The sequence below is a fragment of the Lepidochelys olivacea genome (assembly GCF_965140295.1).
Source record: "Lepidochelys olivacea isolate rLepOli2 genome assembly, chromosome: 3".
Lineage (NCBI taxonomy): Eukaryota > Metazoa > Chordata > Testudines > Cheloniidae > Lepidochelys > Lepidochelys olivacea.
The window spans coordinates 159162232-159176426 of NC_140413.1; the positions used below are offsets into that span (position 1 = coordinate 159162232).

Genomic DNA, 14195 nt, shown 5'->3' on the forward strand with positions numbered 1-14195 from the left:
ATTGAGAATACACCTTCTGACATGTTGCCTGTCTACATAACGCCTTCCAGGAACAACATCTGGAGAAAACTATTAGTGTACTTCATTTGTCCCCTGTATCCATTTTGCTTGCAGAGAGCATATTTAAATCTGTCCTTAGTTCTGTACTGTATGCTTTTCCTGTATGCAAATAACCCTATAGGACAGGGCTTCTCAAACTTCATTGTACCATGACCCCCTTCTGACAACAAAAATTACAACATGACCCCAGGAGGGGGGACGAAAGCCTAAGCCCACCCAAGCCTCGCTGACCCGAGGAGCGGGGGAAGAGGGGAGGAGCCAAAGCCCCACTGCCCTGGGCAGGGTGTGGTATCAAAGCTGAACCTCAATGGCTTCAGTACCAGGCAGGGGGCCTAGAACCTGAAGCCCTCGAGCTTCAGCCCTGGGCGGCGGGGCTTGGATTTAAGCTTATGCCTCAGCCCCAGGAAGGCTAATGCCAGCCCTGGTGACCACATTAAAACAGGGTCATGACCCACTTTGGGGTCCCGACCCACAGTTTGAGAACTGCTGCTCTAGGAGAGGATAGCCTTGTGCTTTAGTGCACAAGAATGCTTAAGAAAGGTGCAGTAGGTTTAAAACAAACTACTCTAAAAACACTATGTTGTTCTAATACTTGTAAACTTTAAGATCATTTGAAGTACCTATTAAAAAAATCCTCAGCATTATGGAGGCAGGTATAGGTCAGTTTTTGTCCAGATTTAGGACTTTTACATTTTATATGCCACTATCCTTAGTTTTGTAAGAGTATTACGCTTGCTTTACTTCAGAAATATGTACACAATCTAAGACCTCCATGCACACCCATCCTCAACATCACACTCATTAAACAGGATGAGGAAGTAAAGTTGAAATAGAAACCAGTGCTTTTGTGGGGAACAGGACAGAAGGCAGGGGAGGACACAAAAACAAACTCAGTCTTGTTGACATGACAAAATATCCAAGCAATAAGACTTCATTAGAGCCTTTGTCTTGGTTTGAATGTATTTTGCTGACGTCAAACCTTACAGGCCAGAACTCAAGATGGCAAACGGCAGTTCGACATGCTAAAATATCTTCCAATAATATGTAACATTCTACTGAAAGAATAATTTAATGGAATAAACTAACTGTGGGTATTTATGAAACCTTTGGCAAAAAACTGGGAATTCCATTCCTTCTAAGTAGCAACATTACCAGTTAAGTTTGAGAACTCAATTGTTTCTATTAAAAAAATAGAGCAGATAACTAGTATTTAAGTACAGCATTTACACTCAGTTTGCAAGCTCTTTTCTTTTAAAGGTTTGGAGTTGACCAAAATATTAGCGTAGGAGAAAACTCAGTTACAGTAGTAGAATGGTTATATACAGGAAGTCAGTTTGGCATTTAACCAAATGGAGTTCAGTTCACAACAGTATACAGTATCTATTCAAAGCAAGTGTCCAACTCCAACATTTTGGTCTTCAAGCAGGAAGCGTTCAAGAGAAGAGTAAACAGAATCTTCTACCATTAAACAAAGGTAGCAATAAGAAACATTGCTTCTTAAGCCACATGCGTGTCAAGACTGACTACATTCTTTTGCTTTGATGTTTAAGGTATAAGTTTGGTAAACATGTTAGCACTTGTGAATTCAAGTTGTTACAGTCTACTTTTTTTTTAAATTAAAGTGAATGTAACATTGGCAAGTACTAAGACTTGGACACTGAAGTAATTTATCTACAGAACAGGTCACATCCTGGGCATTACATGTGGAAGCTTCCATAGTGTCCTCTCTAGCATGCCTCAACTCTGCCCTGGGAGTCAAACCTCTACCTCTCTGCCAACTACTTTTAAATATGACCTTGATTCTTTTTATATGAACACTTGCTTGATAACTGGATTGGGACCTTCCAGCTTCACATAGGCTACTGAACAGTTTTCAGATGGTGAGGATCTGATGAATGACAACTTTGTATTTGAACCAGCAATCTAGAATGTGTTCTGTGGAACCATTATGCACAGGCTTTTAGAAGTGTTATACACCATATGGCCATAATATTAAAAGCTAGAAACCTTTTACGTAAAAACTTGCTAGTTGCACAATATTACACAAAATTTTTGGCAATTTTAATTTAGAAGATGTCTGTTCTATTTCTAAATTGTTATAATATATCATTAGATGTAAAAGGTTATTAGATCCAGTTTTACAGTTATCGTATTAGTGGGTCAGATTAATATACATTTTCTCATTTGTGAAAATACACGAGCACAGGTATATGAATGCAAATAAGATCAAGACATGCTCTCACTTTCCAGAGGGATACACTTGTTTCCTTTCATTTTCAAATTAGAGTATTGTAGATTTACAAAAGAAAATATTTACAGGTTAAAGGTATGTTAAGCAAGACTAGTAAGAATATTTTCCATGGAGGATATATTTTTCTTGCTTAATTTTCAAAAATAAATAGAGGCTTTCCACTGAAAGCATTTATTTTCCTAGTTATCTGAAGTGGAGTCTAGGGCGAGGAAAAAAATGCTTCAGACTTTTCATAGTCCACTTCGTTACATAAAACATCTCCTGTCCCAAATGTTTGCTCAAATCCAAGTGATATTTTCTTCCCGTGAAATATGACTGGAGCTTTCATTTTACTTTCAGCAATTCAGTCTGTTTCCATGGCAGCACTGCGGGATTCCTTAGCTACCATGAGTCGCATTAGCTGACTGTGGAATTTCTCAATCTTCTTTACATCTTGAGCCTGGTCTGTTCTATATAGCAGACACTGTCAAAAGAAAGTTAGTGAATATCAGGTTTTATTTCAAGCTATTCATATCTGTGATGATTTATAGTTTCAATATTAATTTCACATATTTCTGACACCAGAAAGATTACACTACAAAGTGAAAGACTTCAAGGACTCTGATCAATGCCATCTGTACTGTGTCCCACACGTGAAGGGGCAACATAAAGCTACCCTTAACTTCCAACTCTATGACAAATTACTCAATTATTTAATATATAAAATAAATCCATCTTCCTTGGGTCCCCCATATAAAGTGTCTGCATTAACACTGCAAACTCAATGCTAGGGACTGCTTTCTGTTTTGAAAAAAATCAAGCATGCAGTTTGCACTTAGAACTCCACTGTTCTAAAGCCTCACTGTAACTTGCAAAAATCTTGGGTGCCGTAAGGCTAGCATTGAATACAGTGCATTATATTCAATGTTGTATACAGATAAAAATCTGTGTAACACTAAGAGAAAACAATCTGGAATAAATTAATATATGCCTACTTAACATCTTTTTAGTACTGACATTCCTTAGAGCACTATGCATAACTTTCTGGATAATATTAAACAGCTGTAGTTTACATCCACTCTAAACTCATATTAATAGTTTTGTCTTTCCCCTTTAGCAATGTGCTGTACATGTTTACATTCTATTTGAAGTGTGAATATTCTAGCGGTCAGATCAAGTTTAATGAGCTTGCTTCCCTCAGTCTAACTTGTCTCATGATTACACAAGCACTACTGAGCTTTCAAGTATCTTCTACAAAGGACCACAGTCCAGGTGGTTAGCACAAAAACCCGTGAACTACAGTCTAATTGTTCAATGAAAAACTTAAGCAGGATACAAAAGATTGAGGTTTGATTCAGAGAAATGGTGTATTTTAACACTAAAGGGGGTTTACATTTATTCTCTTTTGCCTAAACTTTTCTGCAAAGGCTAAGGTCTCTTTTCATAATGAGAGGAGTTCTCAACAACAACAAAAACCACACAATCTCAGCAGCAGGCCAAAAGCTGCCCTGTGATGGAAGAAATTGTTGTGGTAACACATGAAACAGATTCTTTCCTTTCGGTGTTCTGTAATCACCAAAGCGGATTTTTTGAACTAGAAATTATTCTTTCCTTGCATTTCCCCAGCTTAGATCTTCATACTTTTAGGGATATACTTATTTTGTCACTAGCAGTGACAGATTAAGCATTGCTTAGAAGTGAACAAAATTCAAGATTTTTTCGTCTTTGGCGATAATGCATTGTCTCTATGATCAAGAGGTATTTCCCTATAGAGAAGCTTTGAAGAATCAGAGAACCACCTGGCTGATTAAGATAAGGAGAAGTTCTCTTCATGTGAGGTTTTCCCTCCCCATTGCACATTATAAACAGAAATAAGATGCCACTGTCTGATCATAATTACATACTAGACACTCGTACTGATGCTTGGCAAACTGGAATTTTAAATTTACTGCAGCTAGAGGCCACAAATACTTTTGTTTGCCTAAGAGGCAGCTCATGGATTTGGGGATACCAGCTGAAACAGCAGGTGACTTGGAATATAGCCAACATTTCTGTCAAGAATGATTAGTTCCCTCTGTCTGTATAGCATGAATACAACAACCCAGCTGTCCAGATTGATTTAGCAAAGGAATAAAAATAGAAAGCTTCAGTCTCCAGGGCTGTCAATACAGCAGCTTTACTCGCATTAAATTCAATTAAAACTTCTTTAAACTAAGGCATGCAGTACAGAACCTACTTCAGTCTTTCCACAGCTATACTGCCTCTGCAGAGTGAACAGCAGTAAAACTTGCCTTTGTCAGTAAAGTTGACCACTGATTTGGTGACAAGCAGATGAGAGTAAAGTGGGGCTGTTTTAAACTACATTAAGCTCAGGATTCAACTTACCCCAAATTTCCTACTTTGTGGGATTTCTCCTAACAAATCTGTCTTTTCAATTAAGAATGTCCCTAACTCAACATCCCTCTAGCCTTCAGAGCCCATTCCTTGTACTGTAATTAGCCATCCACAGATGCCTGACTATTTCTCCTCCACAGTCTGGTCTCTGTGACACTGATCAACTCTTCTAGGAGGAGCCTGCACAGACTAGATGGATTTAGTTTGCCTCAACCCTGAAGAAACAGTATCTTAAAAGGCAAACTACTAGCAATATGAACTATTACACGTGCTGTTCGCCCTTCTTTATTGTTCTGTGTGTTGCCCTTTCCTCTTGCTCCTACACTCCTCCCTTTCCTAAACATCCGTCCAGCGTGTTTGGACAGAAGTCAGCTAGAGGAGACACTAAATGCTAAAGCCATTTAAAAAAAAAAAGCCCTGCTGCATTCTAATTCAGGGGAGGAAAGGTTACAAGAATGTGTGAGAAATACTCCCAAGAGATGCCACTGAACATATAGCTGATCATATGGTATTGTCATAAAAGATGCAGGCTCTAACATCAACTTTTGAATTCAGTCCGATTTATTGGGGTTATACAGGACATTTGAGTAAGAGAGAAGTAGGCTTAAATTTGAAAGAACTATTGACCCCTCTTTACAGAGCAGCCTGAGACTGGACAACACTTTCTACCCCCAACTTCTCCCCTGCCTCCCGTTGCTTCAGACCTCTGCAATATCCCCTGCAGCTCTCGAGTCCAGCTCCTACTGCATTCTTTCCATCCACCTTTTAATGTGTCTGCTGCTCTTCAACCCCTGTGTCCTGTCTAGCCCCTAAACCAGAGTGACAGCCATTTTACCTGTAGGCATAGCTGTAGTTTAACTGAAAACAGTGGGAAGTGGCAGCCAACTATATTAAGGGCAGCTTTTCCACATGCATATGGGCTACCATTTCCCTGTCTATCTTGCTAGCTTCAATCCCACTGAAAGTAACAGGAGATGGGGCCACTTTGTATAAAGGGAAATTTTGTGAGTTGGCAGCCTTTCATCATGTTTTCAGATGACTTAAAACACCCCCAAAAAAAAAATCACAAGAGTCATGATAAAATAATTAGAGTTGGCAATACTGCATTCATAGAGACCCCTATGAAAAGTGGATTAGCCAGATACCAGGTTATTTCTCCAAGCTTCTGTGGGGTGTTGGGTGAGAGGATCAATATCTAGAATTTTGTGTTTGTTTGCAGTTTGTCTTTTCCTCACTTCAGTGAAGTTTCTTGATTGCGTTATAAAATATGCTCCACTGAAAGTCTCCCTTATTTACATTTTATGCCAACAAACAAACGTGTACATTAAATATTTAAAAGTTTTAGACTTTCAGGACAGTTCAACACCAGAAATTTTTGCCAATACAACATTAGGAAGGGATATGGGGTTTGTTTGTTTGTTTTTTGTTTTTTTTTGTTTGGGGGGGGGGGAAGGGGGCATTTCTGTGCTGGCAAAAGCCCTACTGCAGATGGAGTTAACACACCATAAAAAAGTGCTTTTGCCAGTAGAGCTTATTTTACTCAAAGCAGTGTAAGTTATACTGCCAAAAGCCCTTTTATGGTGGTATAAGGGGTCTCTACACTAGGAGGGTTTGCGAGAATAGCTATACCAGCAAACCTTTTCTAGTTAGACCTAGCCTTATTCATTTCCCCTCTCTGGTAGTGGTTTTTTGTTTTTCTCATTACCACACAAACTAAAGAAAGGAGTTACCTTTAACTGCAAGACTTTTATACAAGCAAAATAAGAATAGCAGCATTTTCAGTTATATCCCTCAAAAGAAACCCAGTAAGTTCCCTTAAAGGGAAATAAGGACCCAATCCTATTCTCCTTGAAATCATTAGGAACTTTGTCTCAGACTCAGTGGGTGCAGAATAGGGTACCAAGCTAGCATCAGAGGCTCTCAAACACATACTCCGAGTACAAGAAGCTTGGTGGTTTGAGAAAGTTAGCTTACAGAACCATCTATATATGAAGTTCTCATAGCAATTTTTACACTCAAATTAAATGATAGACGGTCTTAAAATACAAGCTTGCAGAATCAAGCTTTACGGTCACAACATTCTTTACTTACAACTACATCATCTGTTACTTTGATACACAGATTCCCATCACAGTGTCGGTATTTAAGAACCACACGCACCTGAAATGAGAAAACATTTTAGGAATTACTGATAGACAAGGTTTTCACATCACACAAAGATTTTCTAGCATAGAACAACTTAATATTTAAAAAGGTGTTATTTTACATTTAATTTGGTTTGATCAAGAAAACTACTTGTCAATTCGTGATCCATTTCACTTAGAACCTATGCATTACCAAAATGTTTACTGTTTGATTCCTCAATGCTCAGGAAAGTTTTTGTTTCAACAAAAAGGGGGGTTTCCTCCCCCCCCGCCTTTTTTTTAAAGTAGTTTACATTTAACACTGTACTGTACTTGCTTTTTATTTGTGTGGTTGACTGGTTATTTCATAACTTTGGTGTTCATAACTGAGGTTCTACTGTAGAAGATCAACATGGTTAGATCCAAGTCCGACTGGGGGGAAAATATCTTTTTATTTACAACATCGCTCCCCAGGTGTCCAACACTGAGTCAAGGAGTGCTTTGGGTCTGGTATAAGAGAGGCCATGGGGGAAAGGAATGTTACAGGTTTGATACCAAGGATACGTCTACACAGCAAAGAAAAATCTGTGGCTAGTCTGTGCCAGCTGGCTCAGGCGGTTTCCTTGCTGTGTAGGCTTCTGGGTTATGGGACCCTCCCATCCCGCAGGACCCAGAGCCCAGGCTCCAGCCCAAGCCCGGAAGCCTACACAGCAAGGACACAGCTCCGCAACCTGAGCCGGCTGGCATAGGCTAGCCATAGGGTTTTTTTTTTTTTTTTTTGCTATGCAGACATTCCCCCAAGAGATATAGGTAGGATGGGGGAGGATTAATTACAACTGGGAATCATCTAGCTACCCATTTGGTTTGTGGAATGGAGATTACGGGACTGGCTCAGAAAAGGGACCAGAAATGCTATGATCATCACATGCTTAAGGGTAAACATTTCTTCTAAGTCAGGATTTGTCTCATACACTGTCACTAACATACAAGGAAAGCTGCCAGGCTCCCCCACTTTGAAGTCTCTAAGTGGTCTGAGGTCAAGACGACTAGATAGGTAGTGTAATAAGAGACTCGTAGGGTCAACTACTTTCTACACCAGTTTTAACATCAAATGGTCCTTGTTGCAACGCACATAATCCATGGCATCTGCAATACACTTAGTCATATCTTCAGAGAAGAAGGAGGACTTCATAAAGGCGAAATAATTTTAGAGGAGACCAATTAAAATGTTGAGACATCCCTTGTCTCCCCACCCCCACAGCCATGTTAGTGGGGACGTATACTAAAGAAAACTATGCTTAACTTAAAATGTTCCACTCAACTTTTCAGAGCGATTCTCACATTGGAATGAATTGAAAAAATTCATTTTTGCTACTCGCTGTGGTAAATGTGGAAGGGGTCAGCTCAACATTATGCTATTAATTTCTGCAGTATCTAAACCTTAATATTAAAAAAGGTTTTAGCCACTGTGGTAAAGAAATCCTTCCAAACACCAACCAAGGAAGTTATTTGAGTTTAATGAGTCGGTGGGCAGATTATTCCAATGCCTCTGCTGTTAATAGTTTTCCCAACCAGAAACTGATAAGGCTATCAGTTTCAAATCTGCTAAAATCAGAACCCTATGGACAACAATGAAACCAGAAAGAATTCTCAATTTCACCCGGCTGCTTCTTGGAAAAGAGGGAAGCACTTTGAAGAAATTGCCTTCTATGATATCCCCAGCTATTGAAGGCATCTGCTCTCTGATTAAGCCTGTCTGCAGGCTTGGATCCTTTTGGATTCCTCAATGTATTCAATACCCCAAAACCATTTTGACAAAAGAAGTCCACTTCCATCTACATCTGGCCAGAAGACTGTACTCCATCCTACTGAATGTAGGACTGCCCATGGTGATCTATGCATTTGTGACCTCCAAATTTGATTGCAACTTATTTCTAGAAATGAAGCCATATACACCTTGAAAAAGTTCCAAATGGTACAGGACACAGCAATCTGGTCATTATTAACACGCAGCCCTGGTGCTTCACTCTCTGCAATGGTACCCCATTAAATAAAAAAAGCAGTTCAAGGTCCTTGTCTTCTTAGTTCCTCCTCACAGGACTAGCCTTAGTTACTCAAGAGATTGCTTCTCCCTTGACTATGACAGCTACATTCCACTGGAACAAGAGTGGAAAAGGAAAGATCATATTTCTAAATACTTTTGAGGCTCTCTGATTCTACAGGACGTGTCTCATGTGATTACTTAGATGAGATGGAAGGGTAGAATAGCAGAGATTATTAGAACAGCCAGAGGAGGACACCCCCCACACAGCAAAGCAGTGAAAACCCCATATCCTTGCAGAAGTCAGGTGGTTTTAGGATATATGGGAGAAGACAGCTGCTTCTTTACAGAAGCCAAAAGGACAGCTGGGTGGGTAGGAGGGTAGTTTTAAATAAACTTATCAGACAGACACTTACTAGTCAGTGACAGAAAGACTCCTGAGCAAGGTTCAGGAATGGCATCTCAGAAGAACTCCAGCACCCTCTCCTTCACAAGTACTAGTATAAACAGATTTTTACCAGGACCTAACTGGTTTTCCTCCACCATGAACTTCCACATCAGCCTCTGGCTTGGTAGGTGTTCAGTAAATTTTGTAAATCCCGACTATCAACATTGAAATAATCTTAAAAAACAGATAGGTATAATCCAAGTACCCAAGGTAGCTAGTTTCTTGTTTATGAAGATATCCTTTAAACAGATTTAACCCAGTATGCAATATTAGTGCAAGAAGACAGTTGCATATAATGGAACCTAGCAATTACTATCCTCCTTTTCCTTTCAAGAGAAGGAATCTAATAAACTGGAGCTATACTGGCCTTAGTATACCCACGGGGGAGGAGAGGAGGGGAGAGAAGAGATGAAGTGAGCTGTAGCTCACGAAAGCTTATGCTCAAATAACTTTTGAAATGTGTCCCACAAACCACTTTCAGCATTTGCCAAATCAAATCTTAAATGCCTGCTTACTGAAAAGCATTATGCTTTTATGCTAATTGGTAACTGATACCTTAAAGATTTTTTTTTGGTTTTTTTTTTTTTAGACTCCTTTCTTTTCTCCCTGCCATTGAACCCCCTTCCCAAAGAATATTAGCATAGACCTTGAAAAATCCACTCATCCATAGCAAATAGGAAGCTTTCCTGGCAAGTACCATCAACTTCCACAGAATCTAACCTTTCATTTAAAAAAAAAAATATATATATATATATATATATATATATATATATATATATTTATTTCTAATTCTTATAGTTTTAGAGAACCTTCCAAATGATAACTAAATGCAAGACAATGCAATGCTATTTTCCTATATCTGCAGAAAATAGTTCCAATACCCATCATGTTGCTCACAGTTTCACTCTGCTGCTCTGGGAAAGCTAAGAGGGATCACCTTTGCAGTTGCTATTCAGAACTCTTTGGGAAACAGTTTAACTGACAAGTATCAGGTCAATTTCATACTGCTAGGTTTCAGAGTAACAGCCATGTTAGTCTGTATTCGCAAAAAGAAAAGGAGTACTTGTGGCACCTTAGAGACTAACCAATTTATTAGAGCATAAGCTTTCGTGAGCTGAGGGAGTAGTCAAGCAGAAACTTGACAAGAAGCAAAGTAGTGGGCTGATGTGCCCCTGGGAGCTAAAAAACTGAGGAATCGTGTAAGATAGAGATCATTCCTCCATTACATAAGCAAAGAGCTTGAGGAAGGGGTAGAGCAGGAAAGACATTACCCACTTTCACAGCGAAAGACAGCTCTGGAGGGGATGGAGTGCAGAGGAAAAGGCCTCAGAAGAATGCTCCTTTCCAGCAACCCAAACAGGTTAGGCCAAGGAGGGGTGTGTAGTAGATTTGCTGAACTCCTCCTGACCGGGCGGGGCAGGGAAGCAGAGTACTGGAGCACTGTTCCTGGACAGTAGCCCCTTTCCTCCCTAACCCCATTGTCACCAGGGTATAACTAGCCTTTAGTCCTCCAGACTGGTGTCCAGCAAAATTACAATCCAGGTGTTTAGGGATAGGGACAAATGTATTATTTGGATGAGTGAAAGAGTACTGTGGTGAACTTAAATGCAAGGAAATAGAAAGATTTGACAGAAGAAAGAAGAAACTATGGGGAAGAGAGAACACAATCTAGGGAAAGATCAGGAAGAGCAAAAAAAACCCATAAAAGGAACAAGGAAAAAAGCTTGGAATGATGTCAAAATATGACAAAAGCAAGAAAGGGCATTTAAATATATGTTTCATTTTTAAATGTAACCAGTTGTAATATACACATCAGGGCATATGGCTTTGGAGGCCATAGCCACAGGAGCAAGGCAGCATATATATTGTTCACTCTGGCTAACAGGTTTCAAGTAAATTTTTCTACGCTCTAAATTAACAAGTAAAAGGGCAATAGCAGAAACAGCACTGCACGCTTTGCCTCCCTTCTTCTTGGGGCATACTAGATAAAACATAACAGTCACCAGAAAAACTCTGGTCAGAGTGACATTCAGTCATATTAAAATGGTTAATGCTGCATTCAAATAAATTGGTTAGTCTCTAAGGTGCCACAAGTACTCCTTTTCTTTTTGCGAATACAGACTAACACGGCTGTTACTCTGAAATGTGTCAGTTATAGTGTCACTGTAGGTGGACATTCCCACTAAGATTTCCATATAACCCAAATGGAGAAACACTTCCCTTATAAATAAACAGTAGTAACAGTACACAGATTCCACTCTGCTCCACAAATCACCTATTCAAAACTCCATTGGAGGCTGCTGCAGTGTCATTGTCAAGTGACAGACAACTATAGACTGGATTTGCTGTAATGCAGCCAACCTAAAAATGAACATTACTTCAGTGGAAAATGAAGCTATTGAACTGGTTATAGTATTGCACAGGACTTGCCTATGCAACAGCTGCTATTAAAAAACTCTGCAATATCAATCTTATCTCAATAAAAATATCCTATTCCTAGAAGGCAATAGCAAGAAGTTTAATGTAACAATTTCCTTTTTGAAGTACTAATGCCAGATTTCAAATACAAAGAGTAAGAGTTATTGGACCTCAACATTAAAATTTCTCTTTTCAAGAATTAGAGAAGGATTCTCAACTGCTCAAGGTTGAGTGAGCAATATATCACCAGAAGGAATTATTCCAATAATTAAGCTGTGGGAGACCCACACTATTCTAACACAGCAGGCACTGACTAGGAAACTGTTGAGTTTAGTACTCCTTCCTGAAGTCACTTAATTTTCCTGAAAAAGTTACATAACTTAATTATGCTGCACACAATAATGGCATCCTCTGCATTACTATGAAGGAATAAATGGGCCAAAATATGGAGCTGCCATATTGAAATTCACACAAGCTTCTAACAAAAGTAACAATACATACATTCTGTATTTAAAGCTTTAACACATAAATAGCATGGCACTGATCCTCAACATGCTATGTTCAAATACAGCTGTCAGACCAGTTACCAAAACATCAAATATGACTACAGCTATGACATTTAAGAGGCCCAAGCGTGTTATATAGCCCCTTTTGCCATCAGATGGATTAAATGTGTTGTTAAAGTAAAAATGTTATTAAAGTTTTAGTTAAGAGAATACTTTATAATTTCATTTTACAGTTTGTTACAAAATTAGATTTTGCTTTAAGATAAAGTTCTCTTAATATTAGTCCTTAAATATTGTGACATATATCCTAAGAGCTAAACATATACAGCTTGACAGTGATCATTAATATCAATATCCTGATCCTCCATACAGGCAGGGCATTGGGCTGATACAGAATCCCACTAAAGTCAATAAGGTCTGCCTATGAACAGCACCATTAAAGGATCAGGGTGTAAGGTGGCTCATGATAACCATTCAAGAGTATTTGAAAGTACAAATAATTTCTCCCTTCTCAGCGTTAAGTCTAAGGTCATAGAACAAGTAGTAATGGAGTAAAACTAAAACAAGAGCATTAAGATGATTCTGAAAGAAAACTTCCAGATAGTGAGATAGGGGTGAGTCATTGTTATGAAGCACTGTGCGCTCAACAGAAGCAAGACTGGTGACTCCAATATCGGAAGAACCAGTGCCACCTCACCTCAGAGTGGGAGGAAGGCAGACACACCAGATCTAGGCCTTTAAGAGTTTGTGTGTTTGGAGGAATAAGACCGACCAGAAGAACCAGTATGAAGCGCAAAGAGCAGACCGCACCGACGGCTTCGTGGCATATCGGCGTCCCAGGCAGATTCACGTCTCATGGATACTACGCGGGGGCCAGGCTACCCTGGGGGTGGGCTATTCCTGCCATGCCACCTGCAGCGACTCAGGCTCTTCCCAGCAGCAGGCAATTGTGTTGGGAGACCCCGGGCATCGGCTGGCTCGAGGGTGACCAGATTGTCGGGACTGTCCCTATAAAATCGGGACAATCCCGACATTTGAGGCTTTTTCTTATATAGGCTCCTATTTTTCACGCTTGCTGTCTGGTCACCCTAGCCGGCTCCGTGCTCTGCTCGGGAACGCAGCAGGCGGCTAGCTGGGGGAGGCGCCCCACGCAGTCACCCGGACGGGTCTCCAGAATCGCTGGGCTCCCCGTCAGCCCAGCCTCCGGCCACTCCCAGGGGAACTCGCTCCTCCAGGACCCGCAAGGCAGGGGCCTCGCCCGCCCTGACCGGTGTCTAAAGGAGACGGGTACCGCCCCCTAGGCGCTCTCCGCCCGCCCACCCCCCGTACCTTCATGGGGTCGGCGAGGTAGAGCTTCTCGGCGGCACGGCTGAACTCCTCCCAGGTCTGGTAGTGCGGCATGGCGGGAACAGGTCCTCCCGGCCGGCTCGGACTCGCTCTCACAGCTCAGCACTCCCTCCCGAGCGCACACGCAGCAAGATGGCGCGGGGGGTGGAGTGATGCTCTGTATCGCGCCTCTCTAATGGGTGGCAAAACAGACTGTCCAATCGCAAAGCACATTATTGAGAGGTCCCCCTCCCCGACAGCAGAAGTGCGGGCACGGGGAGGGTCTATCGGGCTTGTGGAGAGTTGCTGCTCCAGGCAGCCGTGTCACAGCGCCACTTGCAGGCCTGGCGGGATAGAACTACCCGGGCAGCCTCCTCCGCCTAAAGAGCCCCTCCCGCTTTGCCGCCTGTCGGGAGGCGAGCGCACTCATTGGCTACTGTACTGCTCCGCCCAGTCTGCCGATGGCTGTAACCCTGAGGCGTGAAGGCGGCTCCCGGAGTCGCTGGTTCTAATCTCAGGCTGGATCCCGCTGCGGGGCTCAGGTGTGTATCCCTCAGCCAGGCCTCCAGGCGGCTGGATTCTTGCGGGCCCCAGCCCGGGTGAGTGGCTGAGCAGGGGTCAGCCGCGGGGTGGGGCTCAGGCCCAGGGC

General features: G+C 41.3%; 1 protein-coding gene across 1 annotated transcript; it reads right to left on the bottom strand.

Moving 5' to 3' along the window:
• Positions 1–956: 956 nt before the first annotated feature.
• Positions 957–13715, bottom strand: SRP9 (signal recognition particle 9). Its single transcript, XM_084624868.1, has 3 exons — positions 13550–13715; positions 6776–6844; positions 957–2774 (listed from the first exon to the last, which is right to left on the bottom strand). Exons 1-3 carry the CDS (start codon positions 13619–13621, stop codon positions 2655–2657), a joined length of 261 nt encoding a protein of 86 aa, XP_084480994.1. The 5' UTR covers positions 13622–13715; the 3' UTR covers positions 957–2654.
• Between the last annotated feature and the right edge of the window lie 480 nt (positions 13716–14195).

What these genes read in the sequence shown, in the direction of transcription:
- SRP9 (XM_084624868.1), bottom strand. Translation starts at nt 13,621, where the DNA reads ATGCCGCACTACCAGACCTGGGAGGAGTTCAGCCGTGCCGCCGAGAAG. An exon ending in ACCTCGCCGACCCCATGAAG is followed by an intron (nt 6,845 to 13,549) that starts GTACGGGGGGTG and finishes TTCTCATTTCAG; the next exon opens with GTGCGTGTGGTTCTTAAATA. An exon ending in AAGTAACAGATGATGTAGTT is followed by an intron (nt 2,775 to 6,775) that starts GTAAGTAAAGAA and finishes TTCTTTTGACAG; the next exon opens with TGTCTGCTATATAGAACAGA.